Source organism: Blastomyces dermatitidis (assembly GCF_000003525.1).
Source record: "Blastomyces dermatitidis ER-3 genomic scaffold supercont1.1, whole genome shotgun sequence".
In the NCBI taxonomy this organism is placed as follows: Eukaryota; Fungi; Ascomycota; class Eurotiomycetes; order Onygenales; family Ajellomycetaceae; genus Blastomyces; species Blastomyces dermatitidis.
Genome location: NW_025544774.1, coordinates 2,441,550 through 2,461,556, shown reverse-complemented (window position 1 = coordinate 2,461,556; position 20,007 = coordinate 2,441,550). Strand labels below are relative to the sequence as shown.

General features: G+C 47.6%; 6 protein-coding genes across 10 annotated transcripts; 3 read left to right on the top strand and 3 right to left on the bottom strand.

The window, feature by feature from the left end:
• The first annotated feature begins 138 nt into the window (after positions 1–138).
• Positions 139–4,412, top strand: BDCG_00339 (dipeptidyl-peptidase III). Of its 3 annotated transcripts, none has more exons than XM_045415855.1 (6): positions 139–714; positions 896–1,775; positions 1,850–2,088; positions 2,157–2,247; positions 2,346–4,159; positions 4,259–4,412. In XM_045415855.1, the coding sequence occupies exons 1-5, from the start codon at positions 386–388 to the stop codon at positions 3,129–3,131; spliced, it is 2,325 nt and encodes a 774-aa protein (XP_045279116.1). In that variant the 5' UTR covers positions 139–385; the 3' UTR covers positions 3,132–4,159; positions 4,259–4,412. The 3 variants fall into 3 exon arrangements, with proteins under 3 accessions (XP_045279116.1, XP_045279115.1, XP_045279114.1); XM_045415854.1 differs by having other exon boundaries at positions 4,253–4,412; XM_045415853.1 differs by having other exon boundaries at positions 2,346–4,412.
• A 295-nt stretch (positions 4,413–4,707) lies between these two features.
• On the top strand, positions 4,708–6,879 carry BDCG_00338. 2 transcript variants are annotated; one of them, XM_045415852.1, is made up of 3 exons: positions 4,708–5,069; positions 5,243–5,918; positions 5,987–6,879. In XM_045415852.1, exons 2-3 carry the CDS (start codon positions 5,262–5,264, stop codon positions 6,026–6,028), a joined length of 699 nt encoding a protein of 232 aa, XP_045271706.1. In that variant the 5' UTR covers positions 4,708–5,069; positions 5,243–5,261; the 3' UTR covers positions 6,029–6,879. The 2 variants fall into 2 exon arrangements, with proteins under 2 accessions (XP_045271706.1, XP_045279113.1); XM_045415851.1 differs by having other exon boundaries at positions 4,708–5,918.
• Positions 6,880–6,953: 74 nt separating this feature from the next.
• On the bottom strand, positions 6,954–10,113 carry BDCG_00337 (RSC complex subunit Sfh1). Its single transcript, XM_045415850.1, has 5 exons — positions 9,440–10,113; positions 8,137–9,345; positions 7,959–8,043; positions 7,114–7,814; positions 6,954–7,034 (listed from the first exon to the last, which is right to left on the bottom strand). The coding sequence occupies exons 1-4, from the start codon at positions 9,781–9,783 to the stop codon at positions 7,716–7,718; spliced, it is 1,737 nt and encodes a 578-aa protein (XP_045271705.1). The 5' UTR covers positions 9,784–10,113; the 3' UTR covers positions 6,954–7,034; positions 7,114–7,715.
• Positions 10,114–10,754: 641 nt separating this feature from the next.
• BDCG_16100 (uncharacterized protein) lies at positions 10,755–14,959 on the bottom strand (the record flags this gene model as incomplete). Its single annotated transcript, XM_045425366.1, has 11 exons — positions 10,755–10,775; positions 10,859–11,123; positions 11,221–11,573; positions 11,672–11,807; positions 11,889–11,925; positions 12,009–12,547; positions 12,681–13,020; positions 13,564–13,618; positions 13,680–13,859; positions 14,031–14,783; positions 14,846–14,959. 11 exons carry the CDS (start codon positions 14,957–14,959, stop codon positions 10,755–10,757), a joined length of 2,793 nt encoding a protein of 930 aa, XP_045279112.1.
• A 342-nt stretch (positions 14,960–15,301) lies between these two features.
• BDCG_00334 (protein transporter SEC13) lies at positions 15,302–17,084 on the top strand. Its single transcript, XM_045415849.1, has 6 exons — positions 15,302–15,512; positions 15,573–15,611; positions 15,695–15,810; positions 15,893–15,923; positions 15,991–16,400; positions 16,518–17,084. Exons 1-6 carry the CDS (start codon positions 15,510–15,512, stop codon positions 16,840–16,842), a joined length of 924 nt encoding a protein of 307 aa, XP_045271704.1. The 5' UTR covers positions 15,302–15,509; the 3' UTR covers positions 16,843–17,084.
• Positions 16,755–19,832, bottom strand: BDCG_16099. 2 transcript variants are annotated; one of them, XM_045425364.1, is made up of 5 exons: positions 18,996–19,832; positions 18,635–18,920; positions 18,053–18,538; positions 17,828–17,922; positions 16,850–17,702 (listed from the first exon to the last, which is right to left on the bottom strand). In XM_045425364.1, the coding sequence occupies exons 1-5, from the start codon at positions 19,038–19,040 to the stop codon at positions 17,142–17,144; spliced, it is 1,473 nt and encodes a 490-aa protein (XP_045279110.1). In that variant the 5' UTR covers positions 19,041–19,832; the 3' UTR covers positions 16,850–17,141. The 2 variants fall into 2 exon arrangements, with proteins under 2 accessions (XP_045279111.1, XP_045279110.1); XM_045425365.1 differs by having other exon boundaries at positions 16,755–17,702; positions 18,635–19,824.
• Positions 19,833–20,007: the final 175 nt, after the last annotated feature.

The following is a 20,007-nucleotide window of genomic DNA, read 5'->3' as shown; positions in this document are numbered from 1 at the left end:
AATGTGCAATCATCCATTGTCCATATAAACTTCTGGCAAAAAAAGAGATATACAATTGGGGCAGATGTGGATGAAGCAGAAAGAAGAAGTTCTTGGTTGGAGCCGCTAGTTGAGTAGTAACTAACTATAACTATATATTTAACTTATAACTAGTAGTAGTTATTGCTCCCGCATCCGGTGCTGCTTGTTAAATACCATACCACTAGTTAACTTATTATACTCCGGGCTGTCAGCCACATTATTGCCATGTCAACTCGCTGCTGCTAGTTAATCCTTGGGTTTACAATTGAATTTTTGCCTTTGAATTCTTACCGTGAAGTTAGTTAAATACCATACCCCTCCCTCCCTCCGGCACCAAATCCCCCTCGGCGGCTGAGTTGCTTCCATGACCCCTCTTCGACGCTTGTCCTCCAAAGGTTCAAGCAACACCATTGTCCGCTTCTCTTCTACCAGCCGTCTTCTTCAACTTCGACATCAATTCCCCATTTCACAGAAATACAGTAGATTTGCATCTTCTACCAGTTCTGCTGCGGTTGCGACGCGATTGAAACCGACAACAGAAGTATACAACGAGACCCCCCCATCTATCATGGACGTGACGGCTAAGCAGCAGTATCTCGCCGACTCCCCGCCCACCGTGGTCAGGCTAGAGATCAAACCTCATTTCGAGGCGCTAGACGACAAGCAGAAACGATATGCTCATTTCATCAGTAGGTAAGTAGTTCTTTTATTCTTATATTCCTTCCACCTAGGCTATGCTACTCTGCTGCTCATTGAACATATTCATGGTTCCCTTTGGACACTTGCCTACATATCCCATGACCCCAATTTCCCCCAATTCCCAAAATGCAAACAAAGCACATTGTTCAAAGAAATAGAACTGACCATGCCGCAGAGCTGCCTTCCAAGGAACTCGGATCACGCTACGCCAAGTCTCCCCGGAGTCCGAACCCATCTACGATCTGATCATCTCCCTCTACCGTGCTTGCAATGGCGATTGGAACTCCCTGGCCCAGAAGACCGGTGTGAGCGCAGAAAATCTACGCTTCTTCCTGGAATACGCGACCCAGTTCTTAGGCAATTGCGGATCGTACAAGGGATTCGGAGATTCCAAATTTATTCCTAGAATACCTGCTGACGCCCTGGAAGCGCTCGCCTCCGTTACTCCAGAAACAAAAGCAGCATGGGAGAAAGCGACAAAGTCTGGTGGAGGGATATATGAGACCGCCACTACCGATCTGATGCATCTCGGTTATCCAGAAAACGGACACATGTCGACCTATTACCCCGACTCCCCAAACATCACGACCGAAGAGATCTCTCTGATAGCTTCCTTTTTGGAAGATAAAAAGTTATTACCGGAGAACACAAGGTTGCGCAAAACCCAGTCTGGAGACTTCGAGTTGCTGATTGCATCTGCAGAAAAGTCACCGGCAGGCAGCGATCGAGATGTTGGTGATGTTCATAAGTGGGAACTCGAAGGCAAATTGCAAGGCAAAACTCTTCACCTTGTCTTTGGTGACCATTCTGAGGAGATGGCGAAAATTGCAGAGAGTGTCAAGCAGGCTGGGTTGAATGCTGCAAATGACATACAGAAGAGAATGCATCAGCAATACGTGAAGTCCTTCACTACCGGATCCCTGGAAGCATTCAAGGAAAGTCAGAGGGAATGGATTAAGGATGTGGGACCAGTGGTCGAGTCAGATCTTGGATTTGTGGAAACATATAGAGACCCTCATGGTGTCCGTGGAGAATGGGAGGGTTTTGCTGCGATGGTATGCTAACTATCACCCACCAAACGCTCAGATACGTATGCTGTGTGCGGCATTGCCATTGACATTCTACCTAGGTCAATCAAGAGCGGACTAAGGCGTTCGGGAAACTTGTTGAGAATGCGGAGTCCATGATCCCAAAACTTCCTTGGGGCAAAGACTTCGAAAAGGATAAATTCTTGTCGCCTGATTTTACTTCATTAGAAGTTCTCTCCTTCGCGGGTAGCGGAATACCTGCTGGCATCAACATCCCGAACTACGATGATATCAGACAAAACCTTGGGTACAAGAATGTGTCCCTAGGCAACGTTTTAAGGTATTTATGCATTGTCAATCTGATACATATATTAATCTCACGTAGTGTGCTGACATTTTGCTGTGTAGTGCCAAAGCGCCCAATGAGCCGGTACCCTTTATAAGGGAGCAGGATCTTCAGTTATTCCGAGACTACCGGGATCCCGCGTTTGAGGTCCAGGTACGTACTGACCTTCCCTGTTGTCCCTTAACCCTCTGGATCACAAACTTCCATATCTTCAACATCGATAAATCTCTAACATGTGATGTTCAAAACAGGTCGGAATTCATGAATTACTGGGCCATGGAACCGGCAAATTACTTCAAGAGACAGCTCCTGGCGAGTATAACTTCGATATCTCCAACCCACCAATCAGCCCTATAACACAAAAACCCATAACGACCTGGTACAAACCAGGACAAACCTGGAGCTCAGTCTTTGGGGCTATCGCCTCATCGTACGAAGAATGCCGCGCCGAATGTGTGGCTATGGTTCTTGGCTGTGACTTCAAAATATTAGAGCTGTTTGGCTTTGGCAACGGAGAGGAAGATATAAACGGTGAGGCTGGGAATGTTCTATATGCCAGCTACCTACAGATGGCCAGAGCTGGTGTAGTGGCGCTTGAATTCTGGGACCCCAAGAGCTCGAAGTGGGGACAAGCTCACATGCAGGCACGATACAGCATTTTGCGCACCTTCCTCGATGCTGGTGGTGATTTTGTGAAATTGGTGCATACCAAGGATGACCTTTCCGATCTTGAGATTCACCTTGACAGGTCCAAGATCTTGAGCCATGGTCGACCAGCAGTAGCGAAGTATCTACAAAAACTCCACATTTACAAATCAACGGCAGATGTCGAAGCCGGAAAAGCGCTGTACGACGAGATTACGAATGTTGATGAGTGGTGGGGATCACAAGTGCGACCGGTTGTTCTGCAGAAGAAGATCCCGCGCAAAGTGTTTGTGCAAGCCAATACTGTCCTAGAGGGCGATAAGGTGGTGTTGAAGGAGTATGAACCAACCTTGGAGGGTATGATTCAAAGCTATGCTGAGCGAGAAGTATGAAGCCAAGGATGGAATTGATGAACGCATCCGTCGACTTGCTCCCTTCTGCAATGGGCCCTTATTGTTATTCTCATTATTGTTGTCTAGTTTCACATATTCATGCAACTCTGCGACCCCCACGATAACGTGGCAGCTATAACCGAAATGCAGAAGGCGAAACAACATCAGTATTGACAGCAAAAGAAGGGGATAGAATAGAACGAACAGAATATCGTACAGCTAGTGGCATCACATTATTAGTCCCAGGCCCAAAAAGAATAAAAGTAAAATACTCAATTTTGCGAACAGAAATATCACAGCCACCTAAGCGATCATTGAACGAGGATAAAGCCTGCTATTAATCCTGTTTATTGTCCGGGCCAAGCAAGGTTTCTTGTAAGTAGTTGGCCAGCGCTCAATACCAAGAGGGATCAATAAACAAACAACTTTCCCCCCCCCCTCTGCTTGCTAGCCCAGCCCTGCCCAAGCCAATGCTCGAATTTTCCAGTCCTATTGTTTGGGCGAATGGAATTCAATCGCCCAATCCGGCCAAGCGCCCTCACATGACCCCTGCCAGCCCTAATTGCCATCGCCAACCTCCAGCCGATTTCCTATTGATGCCCGTTCCAACAATAGGAGAAAAAGAAACAAAAGAGAAACCCTGTCCAACCCTGTTCACAATAGGTATGGGAGTCTGAGATAAGAGAGAGAGAGAGAGAAAGATGGTTTCGAACAAGCGGAAACTTGCTTTCTTCCCATCCTTCTTCTCTTTTTCTGTTCCATTCGACAAGATACACCGACACTGAGGTTACACCCCCCACCCGGAACCTAGAGGAGCTTGTGCCGCCGTTCTCTCCCCAATTGCTGGAAATGGAGGTCAATAATGTTATTAGAGCAGAGTTTCTCTTCTTTTCTTTTCTTTGAAAGATGTTGATTCCTAGCTCCTCTGTCAGCCGCCTAGGGTCCGGCGGCAAGGAAACTGTCCGGCAGTGGCTGCAGTCAAGCAATTCCCCCCTCCTAAAAGTGTGTGTCTGTTAGGCCCTCTACCCGTAGGTTTTCTTTTTCCTTTCCTTTCGTGCTTTTCGTCCCTTTTCCCAACTATGCGGGCACTGGATGATTTAATCCCCGAATGACAATAATAGATACAGTTTGCCCCCACTCCAGCATTTTTGCCCAGAGTCGGGCATGCTTTTTATTGTTGTTGTTGTTGTTGGTGGTGGTGGTGGTGGTGATGATGGCTGGCGATAAGCCATTTAGCCGAAACGGGTATACAACTAACTGCGACTGCTGTTTATATTCCTCTCTTACTATTATCCGTCATGGGCCAAAAAATGAGGACAGAAAGAGTTAAACCGTTATTGAATACCCCCTGCGGCTACCTCGCCGGTATTATCCCAGCTGGCATGTCGGCTTTATAACCTGAGACGCGGGGAGCATCGTTACTAGCCAATTTCGGCCTGTGAACGGAAAGCAAGTGCTGGGAGAGCATTTTCTTTCTCTATTGGTGTGCTATTGAGGCGGTTCCTCAATTCTTAATTTTTGCTACCTCCCTTTCTCCATTCTTCTCTCCTCTCTTATTGTTGTTGCAGGCTCTTTATATATATATATATATATATATATATCCCTCCTTGCATTTCCATGCGACCATATTGTTGCGTTGTTCGATAACTAGAGGCTATTTTGATATGCAGATATTGCTAGAGCGAACCGAGCAACCCCGCCCCCTCCTCCCCCAATCCGTATTCTTTAACTTTGATAATTGTTGACTGCATGGAGCAACAGATGTGATGCCCCGCCTTTCTCAGCCATAAATTCCCCATTATTCGGGTCTTGATATAGGGCTGTGTTGTCACATCAGCAGCGATCCGTGAGCCTGAAACAACATAATCATTCTTAATTATCTGCATCATCCCGGTTGTGCATTATATTATCCTGCGAAATAATAACAACCATACTAAAGTCAGGCCTTTGTCTTTCTCAAATCTCTGCCTTACTTATATATGCATTCTATTCATACTTTTCTAAACTCATATATCCCTACGCTCATGCCCTTAATCGCAGCCTCTTCCGTCACCATTGCCTAAGGCCTGATATATATCTCCTCTCCCACTCACATTGATATTCTACTCTAGCAAGAAAAGGAAATACAAAATGCTACCCCCCTCAGACTCCATAAATCACCAAAACTACAAGCTGGCTGAGTTCGTCGCCAGCCTCCGGTCTCAAAATAGGCTTGTTCCTCCGCAGCCACCACCAACATATGCAGCTGCAATTGCTCCAGCTCCAGTCGAGGATGCATTTGCAGACATCATTGATGATGACGACGAGGAGAGCACAGCCATGGGCCCCATCACAATCAAAATCGACACATCTATAGATATTGAGGGGCAGGGGAATACCATCGTCATCCCCACATCAATCGGCGCATCGACATCTGAGGAACCTCAGACGTCCACCTCAACTTCAACATCGCCATCATCATCGCCATCGCGTTCTTCACTACCTGCTGCCGGCGGGAACTCCCCCTTGCAGCAACTCCAGCAACAGCGACAGGTCAAATCCGCACAGCTCGCGACAACCATTATCTCCGCGCTAAAAGCAGCTGGCATCATGGATCATATGGAGTCGGGCAGACAGCGGCCTGTGGAAGTCAACGTCAGCTCTGGCATACGTATCAGGGGTGACAGGAATGTCGTGTGCGCTGGTGTTCCGAAGAGACCGGAGTTGAGTCATGCTGGGTGTTCGGATTCCTTGTCCGATGAGCAGGAGGAGTTGTCGAGGCGGGGGAGGAAAAGGAGGGCTACTTCGGTATGAATGTCTTACCGTTTTTACTCTTTGCTATATATTTATACGGTGGCCTGACATATTATTCGCAGCAACCCATTGACATACCCTCTTCGAAGAAGGCGCAACTGTAAACGAAATCGTCATCTCCATCGCCCCGTGGTATCGCTATCTAGTACATTTTATGCAATATCACAACGACACTTTCACAAACCATTTGTCGAACCAATCGGAACGGGAATGCTTTTTATGAGCCCTATCTTCCAGTCCATGGACGAGAAATACAAGCACAGATGAAAGAGCCATGGCTTATCTATCCAGAGGTGACCTCAGACCACCCTACAGAAAAGGCATAATATTTCACGAACAAAAATAACAAGAAACCCTCGCCAAACTATGCCACAAAGGCATCCCTGGCACGACATACATATATTTGTTTCTTTCGATCTCCACGCTCCCGGGCGGCACTTCCATGCAGCCAAGCCATTATTCCGCATCCGGCTCTTCCTCTTCCATTCATCACCCCCTGAGAGCTCTCGCGTCACACACATACGTAATTCCATGCATTATTGCCCACGCCTGTATGCATGAATTTGAATATCTGTCATATTTTAACAGTCACAGGGTGACAGGGAACTTGACTGCCCTTTGTCGTTGTCGTCAATGTCGATGTCGATGTCAATGATCTGGTGAATGGCTCTTGGCGCTTCAAGGCTCGGAAGTTTTTGCATGGTGGCGTGCATGTCATGTAATATGGCACTATGGTTAGCTTGAAAAATGAATACCCGAGCGTGGAAAATACAACAGGATCGCCTTCATTATTGCCCGTTGCCCAAGCATCGCATCGAATAGGTGGGCTCCTTTCAGATGGCGTTTTTCTTTGCGGTTGTGGGGGAAACGAAGAAGGAAAGGCGCCGGTAGAAAAAGAGCCAGAAAAAGCCACTACTATGCGATAATTGTGATGAATGATTTTAACGATCTCTTTTTTTTTTTTTTTTTTTTTTTTTTTTTTTTTTTTTTTTTTTTTTTTTTTTTTTTTTTTTTGGGGTATGTATATAGAAAGAAGGAAGATAGGCTTTATGTATATATACGCGGACCAAATATTCAACGATAAAATAAAATACATATTTTGAAGATAAACTAATATCACCAATCTTGTTAGTTAGAAAGTTAAAAGGTGTTCTGAGTCCATTGATGGCATGATGGGAACGGTGTCTACCTCTTCCATGACCGTAGCTAAACATTTCAAGTTGAATTCAGACGCATAGAAGAAATAATAGGAACAACTTCTGCATACGTAAAAAGCAGTCAGTCAAATCATCGACTCTACTCGTAGTTTTCCAGAAGTAAACCAAATTAAACATATCTCGACTGAAGAAATAAATATTCCGTTTTCCGCGCCACCCAACTAACCATGTGTGTGAAGTAAAGGAAAACGTGCTCGGATTTCTCATACATGATATACATTTCAACACATCAAGCTGATTCCACAAGATACAGTTACATATAGGGAGAAAAAAAAAAAAAAAAAAGGACTATGCTTCTCACATATCATGGTGAGCAATTGGTCAGTCAGGTACACCAGATCATATCAATCAAAATTAAAAGTCGTTTTACATGTACTCTGTACGTATTTTGTTTGTAACTCGAATATGGCAAACCACAAAAAGAGTCCTTAAAGGGGAAAAAAGGGGGGGCGGGAGGGGGACGGAGGTTCCGCACAACGCATCCGACTCCAGTTCCAATTCCTATTCCAGTTCCCATTCGGACTTGTCCCTTTCTTTTCTGTAAAAGAAATCAAAATCGAAATAAATTATGAAATCAACGCCCAACGGGTATATCAATGCGATGCAGTGCCATGGACCATACTGGCATCCGCTTATCACGTTCATATAGCAAGCCGCAGCTGTGGCATAATGTCTAGATAAAACCACAAACGCAGGTGCAAAATAGTCAGCATTCATGAGCTTTTTCTCTTTTTGCGAGACGGAGCCAGCTAAAATAAGCAGCGATCAAGGAAAGTGATGGATGGAGTGATATATGTTCAATCCATTTTTTGCTTACCCTTGGCCCAGCCGGTCCATCTCTAACAGCCCAAACCGCTGTGCCCCAAACGGCACAATTAGCACAGCGCCATGTTTGTCTCTCCCTGATGATGCACCAAATATTAGCGTCATATCTAGGAAATAATGATATCCAAGCAAAAAGTTAGAAAGGAAAGCGAAGGAGTGGATTAACAAACCAGTCACTAAGCGTCCCCCCACCGCCACCATACCCAGCACCTGCCCCGGTATCCGGCGTGCCCCTCCCACCGCCACCAGGCGTCCCACTCCTCCCCCCAAGCGGGCTGATACTCCGGAACCGACGTTTTTTCTTACTCCTCTCACCCCTCCCCATCGGCTCATCGGGAATATCAAAATACCCACCACCAGACGAACTCTGCTGCCTCGTCAACTCCGGTGCAATCCCACTCGTCGACGAAAACCTCGCTGTCTCCCTTCGCAATCGGCGAATCTGCCTCTCCCGATCCCCCTCCCTCTTCTCAATCTCCTCTTTCGACAACGTCTCCACCTTCGGCTCCCATTCATCGCCCAGTCCATCTGGATCATAGCGCCACCCAGCCTCTTGCCCATTTGCAGCCTGGTTATCAATCTCATTTCCATATCCGCCCAGCCCGCTAATCAACCCACCGCTCTCACAGACTTCCTTCTTCAACCTCAACACGGCCTCGTAAATACCATGCGCCACGGCGCTGACCCATTCGGGGCCCAGGCCTAAATCTGCGCATGTCACGCGCGCAAATTCCTCGGCGAGTCCTTGCGGGTGGAGTAGGGACCATTCGAATTTATCTGTATAGAGTCTGTTTTGTAGGTTTATGTTCAAATTCACGACGCAGCGGTAGGCGTCGTCGGGGTTTAGTTCGTTGTCATCCGTGGTGGCTTGCTGGGAGGATACGATTACGCTGCCCTTTCCGGGGCTCGTGTCTGCTAGAGAAGCGGGCGTTGGGGCGCTCGTGGCACCGGGAGTTGCGGAGACGCCTCTCGAGGAGGCTGCCTGGGGGTTTGTAATTGTTTGTTGCTGTGGGCTTTGGAATAGGGGGTGTAATGCGACGCCGGCATACTCTTCCAGTTGCTGGCGGAGCTGGTTGGAGATCGCCACGGTCATTGCTTGCGGATTTGGTAGATCTAGATCGCGCACCATGGTTGTAGCAAATTCTTCGGGTGTCGTGAGTGCTTCGTGTAGATTCCAGAGAAAGGTATCCTTAATTCGATAAGCAGGCGCTGGTTCTGGTTTTCGATAGGCGGGCGAGGCAGGGTTGATACCCAGTTCTAGATAGTTTCGCGGTAAAGGGAATGGTTCTGCGGGTTGGTAGGCGGGTACTTCGAGATCGATACGGATGGGCACTAGGGTTAATGGGAGTTGTGCTTGTGTGCTCAGCTGTTTCTTCCTCCTAAACACGGATGAACATCGACCTCCGTTAGTTTTTCATATCTACATCATCCGAACAAAGGAAATAACGAAAGGGGGATAAATGATGAACATACGCCGGCTTCAAAACCTTTTTAACCACCCAATCCCTAAAGTTCGGTTGCACATCGACGGGTTGGAATATCTCTGTCCCCAACTTCTCCCCCGCCGGCCCTCTATCCGGGTTTAGTTCCTCCCTCCTCAAACTCCTCAATCCCGTCGGTCGTCGTGGTCCCTCGCTATCGTCAAAGTCATCATCGTCGTACCCATCCTCCGCATAGTTTATGGCGATGGTACCACGTTTCGTCGTCCGCGCGCCAGGTGCACCTTGTGAAGGGGGAATGGATGGAGTGAGGAGCGCGTTCGCGTACTGGCGGAGGCGAGGGGAGTAGGAAGTCATGTACCCTTGAACGGGAGCCATAGTGTCGTTGGTTGTTCCAATTCTTGTAGTCAATGGTGCTCTTTATATACTAATTTTTCCACCATGGCGTTGGTTTCGCGAGGTGAGATGGGATGCGGCAACTGCGGTGTATATCCTTATGCACCTGCCCAACAAGCTCGATCCGGTTTGCGACACGAAAAAGGAAAAAAAGATGCTTCCTTGCTTCTCGTTGTTGCTGTCGCGGTAAAAACGCTGGGTTGATATCGATATAGGGTAAAATTGGGTGGCTACAAGCATCAACTACCGTGAGCTATGCTGGTTATTTCCCACAGAGTTGGAGGATGTATAGTCCTTCTTGTTGCGTTTCTCTCCCTAGCGGTTTTGATGCTTCCAGGATGCTTCGCGTCTGGCCCGATTGGGTTGGGCTGTGCTAGTGCCGGATTTAGACTAGTGCATCCGCCGAGCCTCCAGTTAGCGCCAAAGTAACCTTGACTTTCTTCTGGTCTGGAAGTCAGGAAAATAATTCAAGCAAGAATGAATTCAAGCTAACTTTATAATATCTACTGCCAGGTAAATAAATGGAAAGGGAGTAGGAACTAGTAACAATAGATGTGCGTCTGTGTATAATCTCAAGAACAGGAAAGAAATAAAGCTGCTTTCCCAGGTGACTGATAAGACATAGCAGTACAGGTGGAGGGGAAAGTAAACATAAGCATTCAACGAAATAGTTTAATAGTTAGTCAAAATGGAAGAGGAGGAGGAAATAGGCTTAGAGTAAAAAAAAATAAAAAACTAGTCTCAAGGGATATAAGGAAAACGTGCTGTCAAGATATAAAATAACGAAAATACCAAAAATCAAAGGCAGACGTGGTATGGTATGAGTACAATAAATTAGGCATGCCGGGGTTTCAGAGAACAAAAGCATAGGGCAAGCAGAGCAGTTTTATGCGGTAATCAACTTCAACATGAGAAAGCCGATTTTGTGATTACATGGCTTCCAAGTTTCTCCGTCAACGCAGTCCAATGACGCTCTAGAAATAATGCATTAGTTTCGGATTTTTGAAAAGTCGAAGGGAATAGTAAGAAGATACTAAATCTGAGCACAAGCACTCACCATTTCAAGCGTCCACACTCTCCGAATCCAAACCTTGAGCTTCCCCTCGACTCCCTCCACGCCCTCAAGCTCCACACCTTCCCACCAGCACCTTCGCGCCGGCTTCCGCCAAAAAAGGAGAAGTTTCTGCTCCATCCCGAAGGGGCTATTATTGGTCAAGTCGCCTCGTATATCAGCCCGGAGCTTCGCCAGTGCCAAACTACAAATTACAGCTTTGTTCGGTTCGCCGGCACGGTGGCCCCATCGATCATCATGGTTGAAACCGCTAGCTTCTTGTCAGCAATTCATGTAATTACATATAATATATGTGTGTGTTTGTGTGTGAATCGATGTACACCGAGAGAGGAGGTACAAGTACTTACCCAGCGGTTAACATCTCAATGAGATGCTGCTCAGTCGATCCGGGTTCATCGCTTTTTCGGAGTCCTGAAAAGATCCCATCTTGTTTCAACAAGGCTCTTCCGGCAGCTCGCTTCACCTCGATCATTTCCGGGTGGTCAATATCGACTACGGGCGGGATTGCGTAGAAGTCAAGGTCTTCGCGAAGCACAATGATGCCCGCCCGATCCCGCAGCATATCCCTTGGAGACCCATGCATTGGATCGATAGCGTAATCTCCTTCAGGGGACGTGGTTGGGGACGGCGAGGATGAAGGAATCGATTGCGCTACAGAGCGGAAAAAATCTAGCATGTATTGAAGAGAGGCGGGGTCGTACTAAATGGAATGGCGCCATGTAAATCAGTGCCGTGTTTGGTTAAGGATAATGGGAAGATAGTCCTTGAGTATATGAGGAAAATAGCTCGGGGACTTACGTCGACGGGGTATACATCGCCTTCATGGAATGTCCCCATATGTCCATCAGGAAGGAGACCATTCGGGAATAAGGAAAGAAGAACGAATTCTGGTAGAGTGAGTAGTTCATCGCGCGACAGCGTAAACCGAGTACCACTGCTCACCCAATTCGTTAGCTACAGGATAATTTCTTCCGCAAAAGGGTCTAAATCCGTAGAGAAAATATAGAAAACTAACCGTAAATCTAACGTGATATGCTCATCGCCCCCAATATCTGTAAAACCGAACAATTTATTAGCAAGATTCCGGAACATCTACGCAGTACCTGCTTATGAACCATTGTAGGGGCGTACATACCTCCAAGTGTATTCAATGGGCCTCCACCTGTCTGCTGTACCTGCGTAATTATAGACGCAGCTCCTCCGGCCGCGGCCATGACGTAGGTAAAGGACTGGAGCGGTGAATACCCTTCAGTATACGGCGGTGGCGGCTCTCCGTCGTCTAGGCCTTTGCCCGATGCTTCTCCTGTCTTATCCCGCGAAAGTGCGGCTTTGGTATCTAAGACAACAGGCGATTGCGCAGGCGAGGGGGAGGTTTCTTTGAATGGGGGTGCTGGAGCGAATGCTGGGATAAATGGTGAACCACCAGATTCTGTGACGGATGCCTGGGTGCGATCGAGCCCCTCGTCGTCGTCCGGGTTGGAGTAAAGGGATGAGAAAGGTGGTGGGTAGGATGAGGGAGAGGGAAGAGCAAAGGGTGCGCTCGAGGAAGAGGCCGAGCTTGGTGAGTGAGGAGGAGGAGCAGTGTATGAATCGTCGTCGTTCTCCACGGTGAGTGCCGCGTGGTGTGAATTAGATGGCTGCGCCGTGTTGGGCGAGCTTGATGGGTCTTGAGTGCTGGACAACGCGATTGAGGATGGGTAGTATTATGTCTAGGAATCGGTGTGATGTGCTGTGGGAGGGGTGACGCTTAAAATATTGGTTGCATGCGATGCGGAAAGGAATTGAAGGAGTTGTGTCTGTCAAATACGGATAGTAGGAGTCTGGGTCGGAAGGCAAAAGCAACGTAGAAATCGAGATAAGATAGCAATGCCAGTCTAATGGGACCCAAGGAGCAAAGGAGATATGGAAGGTGAAAGCATGGAGGCTGGGTTGGGCAAGCAAGGGGTACCCCAAGTCGTAGGAAAATTGGAGCTCTATGGGATAATCGGTGGGTCGAGTAGGTATAATTAGAAACTGAATGAATCTGTCGTGGTGAAGAGGAGAAGTCGGCGGTGATAGAGATGTGGTGATGGTGGTGGTGATGTTGGTTGTTGTCGGAGTTGAGATGGAACTCAATGGACCGAGTTGAGGCTTAAAGCTATGCTGAACTATTTACCTAGTAAACATGTCACAAACAGCATCCAATCACCGGCTGGAGGCATGGAACTTGGACCAAATAGCGCTCTGGTCTTTATTTCATTACATTATTATACTTTTATTAGTTAGTTAACTAGTTATAGCATTTCTTGACTATCCGCAAAGTAAACTCTTGTAGACCAGGTTTGGTGTCGAATGTCATGAGCAATCTGAATTCATCTTCCGCTTCTCCGAATATGGCTGGTATCATTACGGATGCTGCATCCAGCGAAATGTATAGATGCATGCTAAAAATGTAATATCTAAAATACAAAAAAATGCCCTGCTATCCAAAAGACGTGATGCTCCAAAACTCCCCAACGTTCACGTATATACTATGTCTTGCCGTTGTCTTGGGCCTTGCCTCACCGCCCAAGCTCAACGATGGTGACAAAATCCAACAGACCGGGAAAATAATATAAACAAGACATAACTAGCTCGTTTAAGTACGTTTTAATAAAAGATATGTATCGGCCAAGGATATGCGCTCGCCGCATATAACCTGACGGGCGTACTCTTCGTGAATCCGACTTCCAATCCTTGCGTCACCGTGTTGGGTATTCCAAAAGACTAGGGGAAGCATGTCAAATATCTAGACAGGCCAATGGCCATCAGGTGTCTCATAGGGCACCCTTGATTTTGGATACGAAGTGGCAGGTTGTTCAAAATCCTTCGCCGGGTTGATCCCGCTGTTGACTTCGTTAGTGGTGCTAGGTGGAGTGGTAGTAGTGGTAGTATCTCGGGCATCAAGTTGTTGGGTCTTTTTCCGCTCTGGATAATATTGACCACCAGGATGTAGCGGCTGCGCCATCTAAAAGCTCCCGTTAGCATGCTAGAACAAGTCCCGTTTGATCGTGCAGATTCATAGACAAAAGTGTACCGGTGCCAACGCTCTCCTGCTTTTCTCCAGGAAAAACCAGAACATGCGTTCGTATTATATTTATATATAATTCTATGTATATATTTATGGGAGGGTACTGACTTGGCGGAATTCGTCGCCGTCAACGGTGACTTCGCGATCGCGGAGTTGTCGCATCAGGGACAGAAAGTTGCTTTCTTTGAATTTCTGGCTCTGGTCGTGGCTGACGCTGTCGAGCAATTGTCCCGCTGTCCTTGCAAGCTCATCCGAATCATTCGTCCCGTCAACTTGGGGTTGGATACTATCTGCGCCTATTCTAATCGTCTGCTGAATCTCAGTTCGCTCTGTGACTTCTCCGTTCTGCAACTGCTGTTCTTGAAGCTCAATCTCCGCTCGGGCTTCCGCAAAAGCGGTCTCAAAAGCAGATTCGTCAAATATTGCTTCCTCCTTATGTTCTTGAAAATGTGACTGGGATGCATCTTGATACATCAGGTGGTCGTTCATGCCACCAAATCCCATCCCCCCTATAGCTGGACCATATCTAAGGGGTGCCTGAGATATTTGCGGTTGGTGTGTTTGTGTTTGGGGTATCTGATGCGCGTGTTGCATAAATTCATTCTGCCAACCACTAGAAGAGGATTCCGGACGAAACTGCTGTTGGTGTACACGTTGTGCCGGGCCCGATATTTGCAGGTTTTGAAAATCCGATGCCCATCCAGAATTTGCCGTGTGATTAAAAGTCGGGTGTTGCGGCGCGGGTTGTAAAAACGATGCTGGATGTTGGACATCAGAAATATGAACGCCCGGTACACCTGCTTCAAAGGCGTTGAATTCTGGGTCTAGGGCGCCTTCATTATGATTTTGAGATCGGAAGCCCTGAGATACCTAGTCAGCATGATTTAAATCAGGTTATCTGGTTCAAAACTTGGAGGACATACCTGAGCAGGCGAGTGGCGCGAAAGTATTCGGTCTTGCTGCAGGGTCCTATCTACAGATGTATGCTTTTGGAAGCTCTGAAGAGCGTTGGAAGGACCACATAGCGCATCCGCCATGGTGCTATAATTTAGAAATCTATAAAGTCCAAGTCAAATTGGGCTAAGTTGAACGCGCGACAGGACCGGGGGAAGAAGCAACCGGCAAAGGAAAGCTAGGGTCGACAGCCGCAGGTATGAGGGGATGATTGGCGAGCCCAGTAAACGAAATGATAAAATGGATAGGATGTGAGTATATAGAGTGCTTTAAAGCATGTAAATATGTATGCACTCCTCGGATCTAACCCTTTAATCAGACTGTGAACCTCCGTATATCCGGATATGAGCAATGATGTCGGCGCAGGAGAAGGAGAGGAAGAGACTGGCAGCGGACCGAGGCTACTCACGTGGAGAAATCAGGACGACTTATGTCAGCAGGTGCGGGCGGGTTGCTTGATGTTTCCGAAAAAGGAAGTGTTTGGCGCGGCGTCTAGTTTGCGGCGAGCTGGCAGTAATAGCCGCCGATGCTCAGGACGCGGAGGAACAAACCAGGACAACAAGCAGACAGATCGATATAAATACCCGACATTGACATTCCCCCGCCAGTCCCGCCATTTTATGAACAGCCAAGATGGTAGGTACTGTTCCGTTCCTCTGCCAGGTTCATCTGATGCTCCTCTAACCCCTTTTGCAGGCGCAAGTTATAACGAATTCTGGCCACGATGACATGATTGTATGTCCATGCTCCTCAGCAGCGTTACTCCCCTCCTCCGCCACCAGGCGCATCCCAGCTCTAACAGATTCCCTCGTCCATAGCATGATGCAGCTCTAGACTACTACGGTCGCAGACTAGCAACATGTTCGTCAGACAAAACAATTAAGATCTTCGAAGTAGAGGGCGACTCGCACCGGCTTCTCGAGACGCTGAAAGGGTACGAGCCACCCTTTTCCCCAGCTTTACGACTTTAAATTTATACTACCAAATACTAAATTAAAATGTTTTGTTCTTCAAAGGCACGAGGGAGCAGTATGGTGTATTGCGTGGGTTCGTACAAACCCGTTAGAGAAGGCCCCCTTACCCTCTGAAGCTCAAGCTAACCCGTGACAAAAAGGCACATCCCAAATTCGGAACAATCCTAGCCTCCTCCTCCTACGATGGCAAAGTCCTCATATGGCGCGAACAAGCCCCTAGCACCGCCTCCGCCTCCACCGCCAGCACCTGGACAAAAGTCTTTGATTTCTCCCTGCACACCGCCTCCGTCAACGGCATCTCCTGGGCGCCCCATGAGAGTGGCTGCTTGCTCGCCTGTGCCTCCTCCGACGGCAATGTAAGCGTACTCGAATTCAGCGACAATAGCTGGACGCACCAGCTGTTCCACGCCCACGGCATGGGTGTCAATTCCGTCAGCTGGGCACCCGCCGCTGCTCCTGGCTCTATCATTAGCGCGACACCTAGCGCCGGACAGCTGCGCAGGTTTGTAACAGGCGGGAGTGATAATCTTGTTAAGATATGGGAGTATAAGTATGCTGTTTCCACAATTTCTTTCTATTCTATTATCCCACTTGCATTTTTTTTTTGCTGGATTTCTCTTGCTCTGAAATATGGGTTATGCTGATAAAACGAACCCAAACAAAACAGCGCCGAAAACAAGGCATACACGGTAACCAAGGTGCTGGAAGGCCACACAGACTGGGTCCGTGACGTGGCCTGGTCACCAAGCATCCTCTCCAGATCGTACATCGCCTCCGCTTCCCAAGATAAGACCGTCCGCATCTGGATCTCCGATCCCTCAAACCCCAACGAGTGGACTAGCCAGCATCTAGAGTTCGATTGCGTGTTATGGCGTGTCAGCTGGAGTTTGAGTGGGAATGTCCTAGCTGTCAGCGGTGGGGATAATAAAGTCAGTTTGTGGAAGGAGAGTTTGAAGGGGCAGTGGGAGAAGGTGAAGGATATTGAGGACTGAGTTTAGTTGGGGATGCGAAAGCGGTATTTTTTTTTCTTTTCTAATGAGGTTGGGCGTATGTTGTATGTTAATATATCTATTTTCTTGTTCTCTTTTGCGACTATCCGCGAAAGGGGTCCCTTTTACCCTTAAAGAATAAATATAATGGGATTTTCAGGGGAACTACTTAGATGAACCACCCTTCTGTCAATCTCCCCTTTCCAAACCCCATACCGCATCCAAATCTAATTGTCTATTCCCTATCCCCTCTCCCCTGCTCATCGAGCGTAAAGGAAAAAAGAAAGAAAAAAAGAAAAACATCAAACCACCCAAAATACAAACGGTCCCTCCTCCACTTCCGCCTCCACCATCATATTCCTCCACCTACCCATCATAATGCCGCCCCCGGGTACAATCACCCCTTCATACCCATACGCCCATAGAAAATCCACCGCAGTCCAGCTCCACGGCAACCATCCTTCCACCTCCTCGTCGCCCTCACCACCACCGCCACCGCCGCCGCCGTCGCCATTGTCATTGTCATCAGCAGCAGAGACGAAAAACTCCGGGTTAATTTCATAAATGATAAAGCATATGCGACGCCAGCCAGGAATGCCGGCTTGGGCAGGACAGGGTTCAGTGAAGCCCCGCATTGAGTTGGGGTGGGGCTGGTCGTTGCTGTCATGGGCGTCGTCGTGGGCGTCGTGGTGGTGGTGGTGGTGGTGGTGGTGGTTCTGATCGAGGTTGAGCGATTGGGTGCCGCGGAAGTAGGTACGGGATGAGGGCTCGACGTTAGTGTTTATAGGGTAGGCTTCGTTGAAGAGGGGGAACCATGTTGTAGAAATAGAAGCGTTGGTGGTGAGTGTGGGGAGTTTCAGCAGCTGATGTTGTGGGATGTTGTTAGTTATTTCTTGGGCTCGGGTGGTGATTGTACTGTACGAGGTATTGGGAGCGTTGGCTTGTCGCATGGAATTAGTTTCAGACGCGGGGGAGGGGATAAGATTACCAATGCAGAAGTGCTTTCCCAATGGCTCATTAAGTCTGCGCATGTCTGCCTTTCCTGTAGGTCGGTGGATGAGATCGGGAGCGGGTGAATGCATGCTTTTGTTCGTTAGCTATAGGTTGCTTCCAAATAACGACTTCGGCTTTGCAATTGAAATTTTGAGAATGGCTAAATCTAAAAGCAGAGAAAGAAGGAAGGGTGGGTGGGGGGGGGGAGTGAACAACGTACAATAATATCCTAACCAACAAGTGCCCAGACTGCCCTTATTCCCAAGACCCTCCTCCCAAGCCTTCGGCCTCATAATTTTCGGAATGTTATGGTACGATTTATGGAACGTATTCTCATCCCGGTTCCTCAGGTGCCGTTTCCAAAAATTTCGGATATGGAGAAGCTGGTACAGGTCAATGTTCTCTTCATCATTAGATGCATTAATAATGGGGATGTCAGGCGTCGATGAGTCGCATCGATATACAATGTTCAGATCATAGTCTGTCCGCAGCGAGCGGAAGGAATGGTTGATATCCAGAACTAGATATGTCGCGGCCAGTTGGATGGCCAGATATGGCCTACTAGGGGGGAGTGAGGAATTCGCGCCATCGCCCACTATGGGCTGATCGAGGAAGCCAGAACTCCTGATGGCCTTTTTGATACAAGCGCGGTTTCTAGAAACGCGCATCTCGTCACCTTGCCGGGATGGTTGGGTATTGTATGACTCTGCTCCCAGGGTTAGCTGCTCGCTCGTTTAGGAAATACAGATAAATATAGATGGGCTGGACATTCTAAGCCCAACTTAGAACAAATCAGACGCACCAGCAAATAATGTAGTCAAGACGCTGAGCCACAGTTTCTCCTTTCTGCCCTCCCCGTCCCGAAACGAAGGTGTTTGCGCCAACATAATACTGCGCACTTTGTATTCCACCCGAACCTCTTCTGAAGATTTATCTGGCGGCGGATGATCGTATTTTTGTAAGAACCGTCTCCTCCAGACACCGGAATTGGGTGGGATAATGGCCTCCGCAAAATAGCGACAGGTACGGGCCATGCGACACATATCTACATCCTCCAGTTCTACCAGCATGGCAATCATTTGAATCAACTTAGGGGTTGCTGAGAGTTAGTAAGTCATAGAGAGGAAATCCACACACTTGTTAGTTCAAAAATATATCAATACCTCTTTCGGCAAGTTCACCAACCCAGTCCTTGAATTTGATGCCATAGTTCCCCGGATGACTTGATTCGAGCTTCTATTCTTATAGCCTTTTTTTGGAGGGGGACGGTGAATCAGGACAAAGGCACCAGACCAGGATCAAGCCGTAGAAGGTTGCGTCCTACGGCTTAAGGGAACGTATCGTGAGGGACAAGATAGCTTCTTTAGAGGAAATATAAAGAGATAAACATGAGATAAAAGACAATAGGCCTAAGGAGACACGAAGAGACTGAATCGCGACGAGAGCCCACCGTGATATCTCACAGCCACAGTCAATCAAATCTGCGCGGACTGCATCTTCTGTTATTCTTAGGCCATTAAGATGAGGATGTCATAACCATCCCATCACCCCGCCCTGGGCGTGTCTCGAAAAAAAAAAAAAATTAAAAAAAAAAAAAAAATTACCCCTAATTATTCACAGGAACACACAAATCCTCAGTACTGAGGGCAGCCTGATACCCAGATGAAGTATCGGAGCATCTGACGGAGAGATAGAGATACTCAAAATCACAACTGTAAAACTCGAGAAAAACCGAAGTGAAAGGAAAGGAGAAGTGAGCGCACTTTCTCTCAAAACCACTATTCTTTTAGTTATGCCAGATTTTGGCTTATTTTAAGAAGATAATAGTTCTGGACAACGGGCGGACAGTCCCAATACGAAATGCGAGATAGGCATGGGAGGTTAATTTATAGTAATCGGATTTTTTTTTTTTCCAGCCGCTTTCTGCAAGTACTGTGTAAGTTGAAGTAAGCTGAGGCAGTTGGCGGACGGGAGAGATGAGTTTGGAGTTTTGGAAGCTCAGGATGAGAAGAAGAGAAGAAGATAGTTGACTTTATAGGAATCAGTTTAACTCCTGAGTCAGCATATAATTCAGGCCAAGCACTTTTTGTTCCTTCCATGCTATGCTATGCTATGCGATGCGATGCTATGCTATGCGATGCTATGTTATGCTATTGCTATGCTACCGAGTAAAAA